The sequence below is a fragment of the Clavelina lepadiformis genome, chromosome 1 (assembly GCF_947623445.1).
Source record: "Clavelina lepadiformis chromosome 1, kaClaLepa1.1, whole genome shotgun sequence".
Classification (NCBI taxonomy): domain Eukaryota; kingdom Metazoa; phylum Chordata; class Ascidiacea; order Aplousobranchia; family Clavelinidae; genus Clavelina; species Clavelina lepadiformis.
This window is the reverse complement of record NC_135240.1, coordinates 25,809,558-25,829,458: the sequence shown is the minus strand read 5'-3', so window position 1 is coordinate 25,829,458 and position 19,901 is coordinate 25,809,558. Positions and strand designations below refer to the sequence as shown.

Here is a 19,901-nt window from a genome sequence, read left to right as displayed (position 1 = left end):
ATTAATCTTATTTTGACGTTATTAAGTTCTTCCTTCTTTTAGGGTGGCACCATCCACACAAGACCATGTCATGAAAAAGAATGTCTGGCAAAAAATGCTGAAGTGTAAAAATGAGTCGTCTAAATTAATTTTTCACAACAAAAAATAACATACAAAGATAACATTTAGTTGAATTTAGACAAAATTTTTGGGAGAGAAAATCATAAAATAATCTGTGATCTATAGTCAGGGTTGCCATCAGTCTCAACTCAAAAATAAGGACGACTAGAAAATCAACGAGGAATACCACCTTAAACAGTGTACAACAACAGAAAGCACCCAATGTTCCTAAAAAAAAACAAGACACTATCTGCATGTTCATAATTTTGGTATCTCTTTGGTACAAAATGGTATCGTAAGGTGACAAAATGCCCAAAATAAGGACAAAAGTGCCCACATCCGCCCTAAAAATAAGGACGAAAGTGAAAATAAGGACATTTCTTATAAATAAGGACAAACATATTTTCTAAGACACGGACCTTTAAAATAAGGACAAATCTTATAAAAAAGGACGGTATGGCAACCCTGTCTATAGTATAAAGTCTCCGATCTAACTTGTCACCTATAATTTAATGTAAACAGCTAAAACTGAAATATCCAAAATGCGAATACAGTTTAACAAAATATAAATTACCAAATAAAATTTAGTCGAATTTGAATTAACGGACCAAGAAATACTTAAGAGAGTAATCATTTTTCAGTTAGTTTGATTTTTATTATTTTCTGGTTCGTTAAATTACATTCTCTCATACAGTATCGATATTCTCTTTTTGGGTAATTCCAGTTTTGCTATTAAGGTATGATTAGTTTGTTTTTTTATTTTGTGTTCTGAAAATTCTCACCAAAACTTTACAACTTTTGCTGAATAATTCGTTTTGTTACCGCAACCTTTTCGCAACCGAAGCTAATCAAGACAGGCATTTAAAAACATCTTCAAACAAATAACATTTCTATGTAAGCGGAGCCCAACTAAAATGGTGATTCCCCTGTGAAGGAAGGCGGGAATTTGCAAGCATTAAGAGTTGAGTTAAGAAGTGAAAACTTGAGAGTCTCAAGTGTGAATGTTTGACGAAGCTTTTCTACCAGGCTTCGAGCATATGAAGCTTTTCTACCAGGCTTCGAGCATATGAAGCTTTTACATTCCAGAAGATGAAACCAAGACGGTAAATAGTGTAGTAAAGGAAGCTGTAATTACTAGTAGTAATTTATGAATTAACTAATAACTTTATTTGGCTTACTTTTGCTAACCTTACAGTGACAGCCGAAGCGTGACATGTAACATGCGTACGCTTAAGGTCAGTTTGGGGTACATTATTAGCCTAATGCGTCAAAGACGTCATGCCAACTGCGATCTTTAAAAAGAATAAGACACTGTGCTTTTTTTTGTCTAAGCAAGAGAAAAACGGAAGATCAAAGTGAATTTTCAGTTGCGATTGTTGCGCCAAGACGTGAATTGGCTCCGTGTCACGCTGAGGTCAAACCGTGCTTACGCCGCTTAACCGTAGATCCGCGGCGTAACTGGAAGGGTGCGGGAAATGCACCCTGTTTCCAGTGGCATCTTTATTACCCTGCATTATATTAATTATTAAATGTACATTATGCAGTTATTCAATTTTAAATATTATGTACTAGTCGTTAAACTGTATCATGGCTTTGAATAGTGGGACCTGCACGCACGCGGTTCCTCAACATGCACTCCGAACTTTTTTGTTTTCACACCAATTTATATTAAATAAACAAAGAAAATTAGTTGTTTAAACGCCAATTTATAATGAATAAACAAAGAAATAAGGCTTCAGTGTACGCCATCACACTGGAATTTGTGTTTTTGCACGCATGAGTTCTTGTTGAAAACTGCTTTACTTTCCAGTCGAGCCAAAGGGGACGCCGAATTTTTTCACATTTATGCTAGTTAGAAATAAACAAACAAACAAGTTTGGTTGTTTAAACACCAATTTAAAATAAAAGCCTATACGAGAAAAATTGAGCCATCTTGCTGAAATATATGTCTTTGCCTGCACGATTTCTCATAAAAAACTACCATACTTTTCTATTAGGATTATGGAGTCCGCATCCAAAGTATTTTTAATCTGTATAAGCTGGCAAATAGGTTAAGTTTACTTGGCTTAAGCGAAATGCTTTTGTAATATTTGTATGTTTGTTACAGATCAAGACAAACTGTTGATTACTCAAAGTTTGGAAAAGATGATGCCAGTGACGGTTTGTTAAATATAGAAGTACCTTATAGTTTATCCCTGGATTGTTAAGTTTTAATTATTAGCTTAGGGAACACTTTTTCTATGTGAAAGTAGAATGTTTAATTCTTCATCAATAGGAGTAATAGGACACAATAACCTACATAAAATAAACAGGCATTAGTATGGCAGCTGTGTCGAAATCAAGTCAAAAAACATGCACACCAAAACCGCGCAGACAGACTTGAAACAAACTTTACAGTTCAAGCTTGATGCTCGATTATTTTTGATAGTTGGTCATATTATTTGGCTTTTCATCAATAAGTTTTGTAAATTTTCCAAGACTAAGTTATTCTTTTTCTTAATTCATTAGGCCAAGGCTTCCATAGTGGAAGGTGTGCTAGGCTACGCACAGTCGCACCTGCTTGAGACTTTTCAACATGCACACTCTAGGTCTATATTGTTTCCACTTACATTGTTTTGTAAAAAAGGCGATATTAATTATGTGAATGTCGACTTATATATAATCAATAAATAAAAAAGTTAGAGGCAGCACACAGCATCATGCCAAATTTTATTGCTCAGCACGGCCGAATTCTTATCAAAACCTCTGTACTTTCTGGTCTGGATTAGGCCAAAGTCGGATAAACCCCTGATTAGAAAAACCTGAAACAGTGAAACAAGAAAGGGTGCACTATAATGCACAATCAATTTAAAATTATTAAACCTACTACTTTACATCTTTTTTTATAGTTAAAATATATAAAAAATACACATACTTATAATAATATGTAGGCCCAGAATGGAAAAATGTACAGGCGTGCCTGTGTTCGAATTAATCAGTCTTGTTGCTTTGTCTTGAGTTTGTGTTTTTATTGCTAGAGCTTGAATTATCCAAGTTGTTTTCAGACGATTTTGAAACTTCAACTCCACCACCTGTGAAGAAAACAAAAAAAGAATCAACGTCAAAGAAAACCAGCCGTAAAGAGCCCAAAGCTCGGTTTGTGCTGGTCAACATATTAATTTATATTGCTGCCTGCTGTGAATTTATTGATTACACAGGCATCCAGAACTATCCTACATGGTATTGAATGTAATGTAAGCTTGAGTTTTAACAATGACGTGTTCTGAAAAACTTTCATACTCATCAACTTGACAGAATAGATCATAACCAGTAAATGGTCGATGTAATTTCTACAGTTTCACACCAGATGACCAAGGTTGGTTTAAAGATGACTTGGATCGTGCATTGGAACTCTCATTGGCTTCATCTCAGGTTCATCTTTATCTCTCGCTTTTGTGCTAGTTTATACAAACGCACCTTGTATTGAATGTCAACTATAACTGTAAATTATTGTCACATTGACATTTTTCACATTGGTTGAGGGACATGTTCAACATTTTCTTTAAAATGTTGCCATGTTTGTGTGTACAGTGCTTCCTCAATTATAAATACCTTGTTTAACCCGCATTTTGTTACCTAGTTGCCTGATGAAGCGCCTTTATGACGTAACAATACAATAAAACAAATAACCTGTGTCAAGCAGCTATAACTATACAGTTTGTCAGATTTAGCCTATTTTTTTCAATGTTATGCAGTTTATTGTTGAAAACTAAATCCTATACTGTATCTGAAAGTTTTGAAATGGCTTCATATTAAAAAGGCAACGTGAAACATAAGATTTAACTGTTTTATTTGTTAAATATAAGAATTCGGTTATCCATTTTTTTGCTTATCTATTCAAATTTTTAAAAACATTGTCAACCCAGCTTGACCAGTTCATTGTATAATTTTCATGAAACCATTCAATTAAAATTACTTTGTTTTTAGAACTCAAACGACAGTTTGGATGGCAGCAGCACGATTTTTACCACCAAAGCACAAATCTGCCCTCCAAAAGATAACGACAAAGAGAACATAAAACCGGCACAAATAGTTTTGCCTAGAAAAAGGTGAAGGTTGTGGTATGTTTATTCGTTGTTTGTTATCCATTTAATACGTAGAGCTCCAATAGAGTCTGTTGTCTTTTGCAAAATCTAGTGATGTAACATGTGATATTGTTCTTTGAAATTTGATTCATAAAAATATTACCGCCATTTCGACATTATTGAAGCATAGGTTTGTAGAGGTTGGTAGTCTGTCGAGGTTGGGGTTGTTGGAATGCAGAGGTTTGATGCCGACAGATACAGTTACAGACGCAGAGTTTATCGGTCTTAGCTTACGTTATTGACTTAGTTAACCTACTACATTAATATCTGACTCTATTGTTGCGTGCGGTTAGAATTCTCTAACCTTATTGACGGCGATGCGTTCTTATTATTTTATGACAAATACCGTTTGCCAGAATGGCTTTTATTGTAGGTGCTGTACACTTTCTCAATATTACAAATAACCGAGAACACAAGTCATGCGACTGTTTGCACGATATCTACTGATTCAATCACCACGACTACAGTAGTACGATATTACATATGTCTATAACTTCGCGTCTGTGACTGAGGTTCTGAGGCTCTGAGGGAGTCTCACACAAAAGTTCAAGCTTATAAAACGTGCTGCGATGTGGCGGAAATATATGACAAAAAAAGCATGAACATTTCAAAGCGTGTGAACGAGAAAATCGGTGCGTTTGCAATGCAAATTAAATTCGGTTAAGTTGGAAACAGTTACTTGGAAGCGACCTGGTAACGTACTAAATAAGGAGCTTTCACACGAAGTTATTCGTAGCAAGTTTTCAAACATACCAACGGTAGTTTGCAGTGTTCTGAAAAGGCAAGTTTTAAACTCCATTTACTAGCTGGAAAACTCTTTCATAAGAATGATGTGGCGGGACTGAAAGTTTAAAAACTCCAATTGTTCTGGAAAACACATTTCTATGAAAGACGTAAGGATTTTACAAAAGCCAGCCAAGCCGCCACAGGTTGATGTAAGAATTTTATCTCCCTTCCCAGAACAAGTGAAAACGGAGTGATATGCCAGGTGGATGACAAGATCACAGAAGTCGAGATCCCTGCAGAAGAGGAACTACCGAGAGCCAGGAGCAGGACGAAATCCAAAAATAAAGATGAAGAAGATAACTATGTCGCCTCAGATCACAGCAGCAGTGATAACGAAGGTTTGTTTACTTTAATGCATTCAGTTTGTTGCCAACCGAGATGATTAAAATTTAAAACGGTCCACCCAATGTATCAACGTGCTGTTTTAAACCAGGGGCGCCTAACATTTTATGAGTATGGGCCACATTACACTATCCTTGTGTCTTGGTGGGCCACAAACAACTATTCTCAAATTTTTTATCATAAATTTCTGTTTAAAATCTTGGCTTTTTAGTCAATAGCTGATGAAATCTGCTATGTTTTTTATTTTTCTGCTTTTTGGCTGTTTAATCTGAGAAACCTGATTGAGCTAACCGCCAATCTACTCGCACAATTATAGATTCAATTACATCAACTTTATTGGCTTTTTTACTTTTATTGGCAAAGTGATTATGGCCGTGTGTATTCTGGTTGGCTTTCTGTTGCTACAGAAGATCTAGATTCTAGACTTTTAATTAATGTATACTGGACCATTACTTGAAATGTACCCATAGCAGTATTCATAGACTTGTCATTCATGTGCATAATCTGTTGTGTGATGGCCCTTTCAGCTGATTCAGTTATAGTAACCACTATAATAGAAAATAATACAAAATAAAAATACAAATAAAAACAAAATATACAATAGTAATAGTAACCACTATAATACAAAATATAAAAACAAAATAATAAGACCAGTCTTATTATTTTGTATTGAATAAAGCACATATCTCAAAACCTGCTTTTCAGTTGCTCATAAATGTAGAATCCACATGGATGCAACTGTGAGTGGGTGTTATCCTAAGCGAAACATAACATCCATTGTATAGCAATAGCATTAATGTATGGTAATATGTTAATTTAACTATGTGCTCTACTGGCTGTTGTTTAATGTGATAAGATTGTAATTTTTCGTCATGAATGGCATTAGTTCCAGTTTAGCTAAAAATGCTGCACCCTATACTACAAATTTTAATGGTATGGTGCACCATTGCAACCTCACTTTTGGTGTTAAAGATATTATAACAAAGTATTGATTGTATAACAGAGTTCACAAATCAGGAAAGTGATTACGATAGTGACTTTAGTGAAGAGAAGAAACCTTCAAAACCAAAAAGAATAAAGAAAGAAAAGAAATCAAGCACGAAAAATCGAATAAAAAATAAGCCAAGTACAAATCAGAAAAACACTCACAAAGTTAATCAAACTAAAAAGATGGAGGTGAAAAGTACAAAGACGACTGCTGAAACAGGTTAGTATTTTGCTATAAAGCACTATCCGGTTGTCAAACATTACAGTTTTTTTCAGCATTTCCGGTGTCTGCTAAACCTCGAGGAACAGGCTTGTCTAAATCTGTGGCTCCTGTTAATTATGCAAATCCAATTTTGAAAAAGTTCGAACAGCCTTCATGGACGCCACCTGGTGAGCTTTTAATGCAACCGACTGTTGTTAGCACAATGCTCATGTTCTAGGGACAAGTGCCAACGTCAGCTATCAGCTTAATTTGTGTACACTTGGGCTTTTACTAATTGACATATGTTTAGGGACATCGGGAAGTCCTCCGCACAAGAAACTCGAAGCCACGTTAACGCCCACGTTGCGACTTGGTCTTTCTCGTAATGTCAGGTTGAAACCTCTGCACGTGAACGTGAAACCAGGTTGATTCTAAACCCGCCGCTCACTAGTTTGCACATTTTAGAACGATTTTTTTCATGTTAATGAGATCTTACTTGTTTCACTTTTGTATCCGCGATTTGCTGCCATCAGCTACTTGAATAAATATATGATTGAAGCGAGTAAACTATTGCCATGGTCAGAGTACTTCAAATAACTCGGGCAATATAATACCGAATAGATTTATTTAAAAGTTGCATCCAAAACTTACAAAAATATGCCAGTGTGTGTTCAGGACTTACTTTGTACGATTTTCCGATTATAAGAATGTTACTCTGTGATAAATATTGTCTCATCCGGTTATCCTCTCTAATACCCAATGCTACGAATATATAATGCACACAGTGCATAAGTTGTACACAAGATAAGCATGATAAGTAGCACACACAGCGCGCATAGTCACTGATGCCCCAACCGTGCACATAGTGCACTGGCATTTGTTTACACGATCATTTCCATGGGAAAAGAGATTGAAAGAATATTTTGAAAAGCTACATAAAACGCACAAATATAACCAAAGTTGTTTCAAAGTCATTTGTCAATAACTAGAGGCATACATGTGTTGCCACATCGATTTATCACTTGATAATTATCCTGAGACAGGTCCCTTGATTGAGGTTGCTCAAGATAACTAAATTGACCAACAGAAGAGGATGGAATGGTTAAACGTATCTCGGAGGCTCCAGAGACTCAGAACTGGAGGAGGAGGATTGCTCTCCAGCGCAGCAGGAGGTCAGTGGCTCGGAACCTCGCTCTTTCATCTCTATCACCTTCTTATTGGATCTGTACTTGTACTCGATGTGAAGATCGCGAGGTCCCCAGTCCGGATCGCTCTTCAAGAGCTCTTTTACCCTCTGAAGAAGAGAGAACTCGATTTACAAAATGTGATATTTTTATCATTTAGCAAAGTTCGTTAAGTACTGCGAGCACCCGAGCAGTAGGTTTTGCAAAATATACAGGCAGACAACTATAACCAAATCATCAGAAATTTGATGACATTACATGGTTTCATTTTTCTTCATTGACATAGTGGGGATGGAAAAACAATGCCAGATGAAAATAGCATGCGTTAATGCATGGACAAAAAGTAACAAAAGTTGTGAAACGTGCATGAAAATATTGATCATAATGACTTGCTGTTGACAACTAGCTCATTCTCTAAACCCAAAATATAATCAGTCAATGCAAAGTTTCTTCAATCAACTGCAGAATCTTTTACCTCAAAAATTGTTCCTTTTGCTCTAGGATGCTTCAAAATTTGGTAGATAGCCGTAACTGGTATGGCGATAATGGAAGCAAAGGCAGAAAACCAACCGATAACTTCGGCCCAAGTCGGGTAACCATTGCCGTTGTACTTCGCCGGGGAGTAAAAAGTGACATAGGCTGTCATCACAAGCTAGAAAGAAAAATGACCAGTTTGGTTAAACTCATTGTAACATCTCCTTTCAATCTCCCCATCACTTTTTAATTAACTGCAAGTGGCCATACTTGAACCTCTATGACGTATCAATAAACGATCCATTAAAGCCAGTGGGAGACACGTTTTTGACCTTTTCTTGTCATTCGTTTATTGCAATGGGATATAGTATTGTTGCTCTGTAGTGATTTTAGCCAGAATTTAAGAATAATACATTTGCCAGTGTTTACGTTGTACCGTAAAAACAATTACCGGTAGTTAATCAGGACTAAATTTTGTTTAGAAAACCGCACAATTTTAATATGTAATTTAAAGAGAATATAACGAGTTTATGGGCTACTGTTTCCGAAAGGCAGTTCACGTAAATGTCTCGCTATGCCAGGCAGCGCGTTAACATAGGCGTCTAAACACAGTATTATAACGAATGCCATAACATATTACACCCTACAAAATTCAGGCAGACTGGTGAACCACTTTATCGCCAAAACAGATACAAGTACTTTAACATGCTGCAAGGTTATGGCAGAGGGCTTAGCAAGTCTGGGCCTAAAAGACGCATCAGACATTTAGATTAGATAGAACCGCGATTTATCAAAATCAACCTTTTTATTTTACACAAACAGCGAATGAACAAGACGTTTGGCAGGCACGCATGTCTGCGTAACGAGCTCAAGGCACTTAATTGAGAAAATAGGCTAAAAAATGGTAGCCTCTACTGCAGTCTATAACTTTAAAAATAATCCATAAAATTTTCCCAGGCTATTAACGGGTAACTTAACGGTTATTGAGCAAAAGCAAAGCCAACAAATTGATTTTACTAACATGCTATAGACTATTTTTACTATCGTGAAGTAGACAGGCTACGTGAGTCTATGTTGTCGATCGTTTTTGCAAAATGTTTTACGTCTAGGAATGTACAATACAAAATACTAGACTATTCTAGAATAATCTAGAACAGTTTATTCCGGATCTAGAAATTCGAATCCTATTCTAGAATAGCATAAAAGTTGAAAATATTTAGCACCAGCAGTGCTTTTGTTTTGAATTTGCAATGAGCTCACAAAATTATCATGGTTCGAGCAAGTTTACAATCGTCAGTTGACATAAAACACGGTTTAATTCATGACGATTACCGCACCCACCACATAGTGTCGGAATGTGAAATAACAATCGACAACAACATCTCCAGCCCCTGCCAGTGAAAAACCTTCAAACTTAAAATAAAACTAGTTCCTAAGATTCGGGAAAAATACGAAATTTAAATGCGAATCTTTGACATTCGGTTCTTTAGGATTCGTTATTCTAGAATGTGGATCCCATGTTTACGTCACGTTTGGCAAGCAATCAAATTAAAGTTTATAAAATTGTTTTGTGTCATTCCCTCCTAAATAAACATTGATCATAGTTGTCACTCATTTGACGTGACAAAATTGATTGAGCACACAGGGTCTGGTCACGTGACGTCAAACGCGTGTGTCTCGCTTCGCAGATAAGAAAAGGTCAACTACGAGAATGGTGATGAAATCATAGATCGCTTTGCAGTTTCGTACCCAGATAGAAGTCAGCAAATTTCCAGAGTCGCAGTCACCGTTTTTATTAAGTCTCAAAGCAGATTACTGCATGTAGCCAAACGGCCCAGATTGAAAATGGCGCACCTACCCTATTACCCCAAGGTGTCGTACGGCTCTGATAGTGAATCTAACAAACTTTAAGAGCACCTGGTCCACCTTACCCCGATAGATGCCGGAGTTATCACAAGCCACAATGCCTTCCACCACTGCCAGAGAAAGAGTCGTTTCCCGATCATGCACTCGATGTCGTAAATGAAGCGGTCAACACCTGACATAAAAATCACATAAAGATCACCAAGAACCACAACCAATTTAGGTAAATCGTTGGACACTAGAAAAGAGCATACCGTAATTCCAGGACAAACAACCGATTTCCATAACCGCAGCTATCATAAGCGGAAATCCCGAAGAGTACCAATCGATGAGATTTAACCAATACATTCCGCTCTGTAACATTAACGCACTTACAGTATATGATAGAGCCAATAGGTTACACAGAAGAGCCCGTATCGTAAATTAGAGCAAGCAAATGGTTTAACTGCTTATGCTATGTCATTGCAGCTACAACCTACCACCATACCTCAGTGACCATTGGAATAGCAAGAACAAATTGAATCACGCAGAGGCCGGCCAAAAACTTGACTCGATTTTTACGGAACCAGGACACTTCATCCAACAAACCCTTGGTGACTCCCTCAATCATTCCAAACTTAACAAATATAATAAATTGTTTAGCTTGGTACTCTACAAACCCTGTGTGGTTATTTTAGAAAAAAGGAGTTGGCTGCTCAAAGAAACAGTGGTATGCCGGCGTTAAAAATGGAAAAAAGTTGGAGAAAACACATCCGATACTTATAAGCTTAGAGAATAAAACAAATGCAATTTTTTGCCCGAACTTTGTATGTGTCCATAACAAGATCAACCTTTATTAAGCCAAAAATCAGAGCTCAAGCAGTCCATAATTTTTCACTATAACCCAGGTTAAGAGAATCTAAATTAAGCTTTATATATGATTTTCCGAAACCGTTTTGGTTAAACCTCGGCAGGAACCAACGATAAAGGTTAAGCCAAAATATAGCCATAAGCCATAGGGTCAAGCATACAACAAAATTTGTAAATTGCAAAAGTGAAAAGTATTAAAGCCATTTTGCATATCTTGTACATTGCCATGTTTATTGACAAGCAAATGATGTAATTGAACTAACAAGTATTTGTATTATACTTTGAACTCAATATGTGATAATGATAACCAACCGACTTTGTTTAGGCTATTTGCTTTGATCACATACTTTCCACATAGGCGTACTATATTTAATGACATTTTCTAAAGCAGTAAATGAACATGGCAATGATTAATTTCGGGATGTATGCATTTCATGGTTTTTGCTTTGAATAAAAATAATAAACCTAACTGAAAACATGTTTGCAAAAACCTGGTTTTGCTTTCTTAATGAACAAAATCAAGAAAGCCCGACCTGCAAACTGCAGTAACAAACTGAGAACTTTAAATACTCGAAAGTTTTGTCGAAAATGCCAATTATTTAAACTAAAGAAGTGAATCACAAAGTAATGCAAGCTAATTTGAAACAAACGCCAAGTGTTTTTCATCGGGTTGTTTTTCATATTACAGTATATTTTGCAGTGCAACGTATGCTTTGGCTCACGTGGCCACGTGCATTATTGTTCTAAGCCACATCATAATGGAGAAGCCAGCAAAAGAAAGACCAGAAAACATTACAGAGATTACTAAAAGCAGCCAAAAAGAAGCAACGAAATATAAGTTCACTAATATACTGATTCCGATGATTACCAGCAATACGGGCGGGGGGGCAGGCTGAAAGTCGGGGGACTGCCTCTTTCATCGTTGTTGCCCTGGGCCTGCCCCTAACGGACACAATGCAGAAAGGAAGTCTTATGGTTAGTTTCATTACGTTCAAAGTATCACCGTCTCACATTCATCCAGCTACTCACGTCACAACACTCCAATAAACCCATCTGCCCATAGAAATATTTTATCTCAAACCCAAACCGGATTGGTAATTTTGTCACTTTACAACTGGCGAAGTATCTACCATGCACATTAAACTGTGCTCGACTCACCAAGAAAATTATAGACCGTGTTTGAAACATAGCTGATATATAAAAATTGGCCTATGTACTGAATACAAATTAATCATATAAATTTGTATAGAGAAATATTTGTCAAATACTTGCAAATAGCACACTCACACTTGCACTTGCACAATACAGCACCCGCTTACTCACAACAACATTGTAGCAATATGGTAACGCAAAAGTAAAAATGCAAAAATCATATATATTTATTTGTAAATATGTTCAAGTTCAGGCCTGTAAGAACGAAAATACTAATTAACAGTTAAGTTTTTATTTACGAAAATTCCCTTTGTCACAGTAAGATAAAACTTCCATATATCATAATTAAAATAGAGTTGGCAAAGCCATGCACCAAATAGTGAAAAGAAAATCAACAACACTCGCTCGCTGATGAAACCCTGATTGTCAGTTATCTTCAAAGTGATAAAGTCAGGTGCCATTGACATCAGACATAGCAGAGTGTGGTGTCTGAGTTTCTCTTCACCACTTGAGGTCATAGTACATGGAAGGAAGTTTGTCATCAAAGAGAATGAGAAAAGTGAATTGCAAATTGAAACATTTGCTTTGTTTGAAAGTTTTGATTAAACCCTAACAAATTTATGATCCACTTCAACCAGATCAAGTTAATTTAAGTTATTTCTATTCATTACCAGGACGCTGTAGGCCAAAACTGCATTTTGAGTTAATCTAAGTCGTTTGAAACAAAAGCAATTAACTTGGCACAATCAATCAATAACCTTTCACGATCACAAACTTCCTTGCCAAGTAAAAACAGATGAAACAAAATAAAAATATGGACAATAAATGTTTAAAAAAAAAAACTTAATTATGACATAAAAATCCACATACCTGTTTGAATTCGATAAAAGCTTAACATAGACAAAAAGTAATTGGTGGTTAGTGGAGACCGGAACATTGGTCTTGTGCATTAAATTTGCCCTGTTTAAGACCAGTCTGCTGGTGTTGGGCATGTAAGACGTAGAGGTTATTCAATAAATTTACTACATTTTATGTGTGGATTGCATTTGTAAGCCAACACTTGTATAGATTATAAATTATTATTTATCACTATTGTGTCGGTATTGATAAAACATTTGCAAAATTTTTTGTTTATTCAAATTTTTTTTAAGTTCTTATTAAATAATTTGCAGACTATGTCATAATACTTTATATTTTTGAAATGAAATTATCCACCGAAATCGTGTTTTCATTTGACAAAAATATTTATTTCAAAATTGGAATATTTTTCTTTTCGGATTTAAGGTAAAATCTTTTAAATTGACGTTTTCTGAATGTAACTTACAGTTGTTACATTTTCTGCGCACATCAATGATTAAACTCAATAATGAAATTTAAAAATAATTAATTATTCGAAACCAAAGATTCGTTTTCTAACAGATTATCAAATAATTTTACCATAAAATATTTGCTTGAACGGATATACGCATAGGCCTAAGCAAATTAAACCAGAAAAGATCTTGACTGCGATTTAAGCTCAAAATCGCATCAACTCCGTTATTTTCAAATTTGGTTTGTTTTGGTGTTAAAATTATTTGCGCAGCTAACATTTGGAGACTGATGTGTCAAGAATCAAAATGTTTAACGCGAAACCGTGTTCCAGTCTCCGAACTTCAGGGCCAAAATTTTACAACAAAGGATGTTACCTGACTGTCCAAGCCAAGATTCAGGAGCATGAAAAAGAAAAGAAACGCCCACACGGGGGCAGCAGGGAGGTTGGCGACTGCAGCAGGATAGGCGACGAAGGCAAGACCAGCACCTATAAACGCGATAATTAATCGATAATAATAGTCGTTAAACAGGACATCGATAAATAACTCTTACCTTGATCAACGACATCTTCGATTTCACGACCGGTTTGGTGAGCAAGAGATCCAATCACTGAGAAGACGACAAAACCAGCAAGAACACTCGTGCAGCAGTTTATTGCACAAATCGAAATTGCATCTCTGTTCAACAATATTCAAGCATAAACGCAATCTTTAACTTTTTTAGTTTTTCCAGTCATTTTTTCTGCGGTGATTTCTGTTGATTTTGATTCTGCATTTATAGATGATACCATTGTTGGTCATATATACCTGTACACGTTGTTGTGGAATTTGTTTAGAGATGAATAGGAAAGCAGAACACCCCAGGCCGCACCCAGAGAGTAAAAGATTTGAACTGCGGCGTCCGACCAAACCTGCAAAAACAAGCAACAAACACGAAAATAAGCAAAGGCCATGCGATGAACAGTTCCCAAAGAACGATGCTTAAACAAGCTAGTTTTCATGAAGGCCTTTTGTTAAATGTTTCAGCAAAACTTTGTTGTTTTTTAATTGTTTTTTATTTAGGGGCGTGTAACATAAAGGGGTATGTCTACTAAAGACCTAATTAGGTCTAAGGATAACATATTAACCCACTATTGGTACACTGTAACTACAGCCCAATCATCGAAGCTCAAACAAGAATACAAGCGCAGTAAACATGCAGAATTCTAGAAGCTTCCAGCTAGAATTTTCATTCAGATAGGTTCTCAAGTCTACAGTGTATAACTATAAAAGGGAGTGGGGCTTGTATTTCGACTAATCTATCTGGAAACGTATATCGATTATTTCTGCGATATGCGGTTATGGTAAACACGTTTCCCAGGCGGGTTTTGAAAGGTTATCAGTAGGGCAACCAAAAGTCAATATGGTCAATTTTTTTTAACCTGCTCAGAATGCTATCAAACAAGCACAAAACAAATTTCAGCTGTGTACGACATGTGGTATAGAAGTTATTAGGTCAAATAAAGTCAAAATGTTACGTTAGGTCAAAATACGGTCAATTTGTTTCTTTAGGTCTTCTTTTTAGGTCAAAATCTATTAAACTTGTAATTTTGTAACCATTTTGCAATATTATTCTTCCGTTTTTCTCTTTTCTTGTACCGCAAACAATTCCAGTGCCCCAAATTATACTTAGAACCAAAGCCACAAAGAGAGGGAAGGCCTTTCAGCGCGTCTGGTGACGTCACGATGTGAAGGCATTGCATTTGAAACTGCAAGTTGTCAATCTTAATACGCAGAAACGAAAAAAAAGCAACACTAAAAAAGCGTTTTGTCAATTTTAAATGCAGCTTTAGATTAGAAAGTTGCTGTAGACAGTGTAGACTGTAGAGACTATCAGTTTAGCGTTTTTCAAAATAAGGTCAAAACTTAAACATTTTAGGTCAAAATAAGGTCAGAATTTAAACTTTTTAGGTCAAAATAACGTCAAAATTGAAACTTTTTAGGTCAAAATAAGGTCAGAATTTAAACTTTTTAGGTCAAAATAACGTCAAAATTTAAACTTTTTAGGTCAAAAAACTGGTTGCCCTAGTTATCAGTTATCACACATATTTTTGTCACATTACTAAGTCGAAATATCAGGCGTTTGTTCATGTTTCATCATCGGTAGCCCAATCAATTTTTTTTTCATTCAAAATTGCCATAAACACAGTAGCATATAAGTAAGACTTGCGTACGAGCTTCTAAAATGATTCTTAAGAAAAGGTTAAACACAAACACATTGTGTCGTGAACAAGAATTGGTTTGTCCAGGTCCCGCATAACACCAGTTCGTAAACGGTCACTGTGAATCCTTATTGTGTTTAGTTAACAGTCGGTAACAAAATATAGGCCATTCAGAGCACTTCTCACTAAACGCTTACTCACAGCATCAAATTTAACATGAGATAGGATCAAGTGTCCGGTAAAAAATTTATACAATGTACGGGCCCAAGCATTACAAAGGACGTTTTCTGTATAAATTAAAAAATTCACGCTGATGTAAGTGAAGCGGATGTGAGATTTTAACCTGTAATGTATGCTGCAGAAAACTTTAATACACCCTTCTCAGAATGCAGTTGTTTACATAACCGATCGATTGCTATTTTCACAAACCAAACGAAAATAACCCTGGGCGTTTGTTTAGTGGCAAATAGGGCGAGATAAAACGTCGCTTCCATTGTCAAATCAAACAGCCCCTGATTAATAACTGGAGTAGTGGTCGTTAATGGAAACCGGAAGTGAATCATTGAAAAGTGAACAAAACACACCCTTTTCAATCGCCAACATCACTTGGGATTTTGAAATATTATGACGTAATTCGAATACCAACGTGAAGTGGTAACAACGTGGCGCAGACTGTTCCATCGCTGCCTTGAATGACGTGGCGCGTTTCTTAATAAGCCTCATAAAACCTCACCCATATGTCCTGGAGCTTGGTAACGTTGGGCGTGATGTAATAAGCTATTCCCTTTGTGGCTCCCTCCTCCATGGCTCCACGGATGAGGAGAATGAAGAGGACGACGTAGGGAAAGGTCGCTGTGAAGTAGACGACCTGGAGGAAAAATAAAGATAAATGCGACGAATCGCCAAACTATTATCTACCAACTATCCATTGATTATTTTCGACCTACCTTGCCCGACCACTTTACGCCCTTGAACAAGCACACAAAGACGATAACCCAAGCTAGAACGAGACAACCGACCAGTTCCCACTGGATTCCGCCGGTTTCAGCGATGCTTTCAGTTAGACGAAGAACTTTACGACTGGAATGATATAAAACACGATTAAAACACGATAAAAAACACGATAAAACAGTTGCGATCCAAATTGAACTTTTACAAATGGGTTTTCCACACCATTGTGTTCTTTTTTTACGAAAACGCTGCAAGATACCTGAAATATTCCTGGGAGGCGGTGGTAAAAGTTATGCAGCTGCCATTGACTTCTGTCTCGTTCGCCCAATCGTCCTTGCCCATGTATCCTACGTCGTTGAGGTTTGTGGCATTGACGAAGGTCATGCCAGTGGCATCGAACCAGCCCGCCCCCGCTTTGCATTTCACCCCGGTCCATTCGGGCGGTGAAGTGACGTTGGCGTCTGCCATGTAAAGAGTCATTCTTTATGAACAACGGTATATTATTCTTTATATAAATTGATCATTTAGCTTATACTTATGAGGGCACTGTTTATGATAGTATTTTATCTAAATAATTTGATCCATGAAATCAACTTTACAGTTCAAAATTATATTTGCTTTAAGTGCTTTTAAGCTCAACTAGCTTAGCAAATTAGTATTCGATTAACAATTAGCAATTTTATTTATTATCCATTTAAACTTAATTTGTTTATTTTACTCCATTGATTTATTCCATTAACGATAAACAATAGCATTTACTTTGCACTTTGTCCCTGCAGAATTCCGTGTTCCATACATTGCCACAAGTCGACCAAGGCAAAACAGACGTGAAAGAATTGAAGATAAAATGCAAACTGTAGGCAATTATGACGTTGTAGTAGATGCACACGATAAAAGAAATCATCATCATGCAGTATCCGACACCTGGTAAAGTAAAGAATAAATCATAGCGTCCGCAAAACTACAACTGAATTTGTTAGTTTTTTGATATTCGCTGGCTAACGGAAGTTTTTCCACATAAGCACTTTTATGGCCTTTAACTACCAACTTACCTACAAGGACATATTTGTTGGTAAGCTTGTAAAGATTTAAAAAAATTATATTTAGACCTGTACCTTTAAAAAGTGGAGCGACCTTCCAAATAGCGACAGGACCCAGTGCACCGAATTGACCAAAGCTGAGCTCCAAAAAAAACAAAGGAATGCCGCAGATGATCAAAAAGATAAAATAAGGCACGAGGAAAGCGCCTATCACAATAAAGATGTTTTTTAAGTCACAAAACAGTAATTTTTATAAAGTGGACTACACTTTATGGATATTCATTAATCATTTACTTAATTAACGATGACTGTTTAGAAATCTTTATCGGTTTCATCCATTATCTTGAAAATCTGTATCATTGCAGTTTTTGTTTGTCAGTGGGTTTCAGCCCAGTCCGCCTATAAGCGTAATTATCATGTTTCAAATCATGTTTATTTATCATTGCTTTGTTTTCTCTCATGTTTGGTAACGCGAGCTACAAGCTGGTTTTCTGTCCATACCAGCTTTACTCTGCCCCACACGGGTCCTTGAAACGTCCTTCGAAACTTGTCATTTCCTTACCTTCATACCACACTAACACAAAACGTCATATTCCAAAGAAATATGTTTCGATGGAAATTTACAAGAAAATGAAACACTTTTGTTAAAATAAACCGCACCGCTGAGACGAAGAACTTCAACGGTTTGGAATTTTATGGTTCTCACCTCCTCCGTTCTTATAACAGAGATAAGGAAACCTCCAAATATTGCCGAGGCCGACCGCATATCCAATACAAGAGAGCATGAAGTCGAGTTTCTTGTCCCAAGTCTCTCTCTCTTCCCCCTGAGCAAACAATAAGGATGTGACGTCAATCTATCACGAGAAGCAACGTTAAAATCCCTTCTACCAGCAGTCATTTGTTTGGTTTTAGTTGAAGTAAAAAATTATCAAAATACGAAAGCAACGTTGAAGAGTTTTTATTTTCAGTTCGTGCTGCCGAAAATTGGATTATCGTTTCAAATTCCCGAAACATGAGGCAGCAATAAGAAAAATATTGCGTTAATAAGAAGATTGCAACGTTAACCCGATTTTAGATCAATTCAATCATCAATTGATCAATTATTTATCTCTCACCTCCGGTGCCTTCTTCTCCACTAAGCTCTCGGAGGAGAGTTCATCCTCTTTCCGTAAATCGACCTGAATTAAGATAAATCCTCATTGAGTTTGGGAAATTTTATGGATTATTTTTAACGTGTGAAAAGGGACCGATGTTTATTCGCACCCAATGGCAAAGTGATGACAGTGAGTTGGAATACATTCAGCCACAAATGTTGCAAAATAAGAAAATTAACACGGCTACGATTTGTCATCTACCCAGGTGTAAGTGTATTAGGAAATTAAACATTTGTTTGGATTGAAAATTAAAAATTATCTTGACAGTCATTGGTGACATAATAATAACAATACTAATGGAACACGAGTAAGTCTGCACTAACATAACCGGTTGTATTTGATGCAGTTGGACTTCTTGTATACTACACATAGCGTACACAAATCAGTGAACAACGTGCGTTGCATTGCACATGCATATTTCATTGTAAGCCGGTTTTTTCTATAAGTTTCTATAAGTTCCTTTATAAATCCCTTAATTTGTGTTCAGCTTATACTATAAAGAAAGGTGTCGTATTTAAAATATAATTAAGATCAAAAGGTGCTATAATTATTATCAAACCCTGGCAAAATGTGCACGTTGCTATCTTGCTAGCTTACCTTTTCAGTTTCACTTTTTGACATATTGCAGTTCAAATAAACGATATTACAAAAGCTACAACTGAAGATCTGTAAAATGGTTAAAAATCATTATTTTCCGAATTTTTAATCCACTTACTGGAATTACATCGGCTGACTCGCATCATGCTGCTATGCAGCCTAATTTGGCTGTTCTGTCCAAGCTTGTTAATTTCTGTTGTGAACGAAACACCAGACCATCGATATTGACCCAACGGACACACGGCTAGCACGGACGCCTTTTACTGTATTTCTTCTAACGAAATTGTCCCATTTTCAAGATGACGAATATTGGCCTTATCGCTATTGGCTACGTGAAGAGTTTTGTAACTTGTCATTCAGCGTACGTCGAAACTCAACTGTGCTTTATATTTGCTCCTTAGAAATGCACATGTTGGGTTTGACAGATGGATGAAAATGTATGGAAGTTAAATGAATAATGAATGATTATTGCACAAGATATTCTAATGGTGTTTTAAAACTGCAGTCAGTCAAGCAATTTCTCTTTGCAGACAGATAGTTTTAAAAACGCAGGCAACCTTCGGGCGATGGAAATCACTATTCACAC

The 19,901-nt window shown here is 36.4% G+C and overlaps 2 protein-coding genes across 3 annotated transcripts; one reads left to right on the top strand and one right to left on the bottom strand.

The window, feature by feature from the left end:
- Positions 1-1,047: 1,047 nt before the first annotated feature.
- Positions 1,048-7,107, top strand: LOC143444315 (uncharacterized). 2 transcript variants are annotated; one of them, XM_076943508.1, is made up of 9 exons: positions 1,048-1,202; positions 2,207-2,259; positions 3,117-3,234; positions 3,435-3,510; positions 4,066-4,187; positions 5,184-5,347; positions 6,355-6,558; positions 6,615-6,728; positions 6,851-7,107. In XM_076943508.1, exons 1-9 carry the CDS (start codon positions 1,189-1,191, stop codon positions 6,967-6,969), a joined length of 984 nt encoding a protein of 327 aa, XP_076799623.1. In that variant the 5' UTR covers positions 1,048-1,188; the 3' UTR covers positions 6,970-7,107. The 2 variants fall into 2 exon arrangements, with proteins under 2 accessions (XP_076799623.1, XP_076799624.1); XM_076943509.1 differs by having other exon boundaries at positions 1,050-1,202; positions 3,144-3,234.
- A 39-nt stretch (positions 7,108-7,146) lies between these two features.
- LOC143444314 (sodium- and chloride-dependent neutral and basic amino acid transporter B(0+)-like) lies at positions 7,147-19,380 on the bottom strand. Its single transcript, XM_076943507.1, has 16 exons — positions 19,316-19,380; positions 18,680-18,742; positions 18,271-18,388; positions 17,640-17,771; positions 17,284-17,448; positions 16,784-16,985; positions 16,521-16,653; positions 16,307-16,441; positions 14,180-14,283; positions 13,926-14,050; positions 13,748-13,860; positions 10,549-10,677; positions 10,316-10,415; positions 10,130-10,236; positions 8,200-8,376; positions 7,147-7,834 (listed from the first exon to the last, which is right to left on the bottom strand). The coding sequence occupies exons 1-16, from the start codon at positions 19,337-19,339 to the stop codon at positions 7,643-7,645; spliced, it is 2,019 nt and encodes a 672-aa protein (XP_076799622.1). The 5' UTR covers positions 19,340-19,380; the 3' UTR covers positions 7,147-7,642.
- Positions 19,381-19,901: the final 521 nt, after the last annotated feature.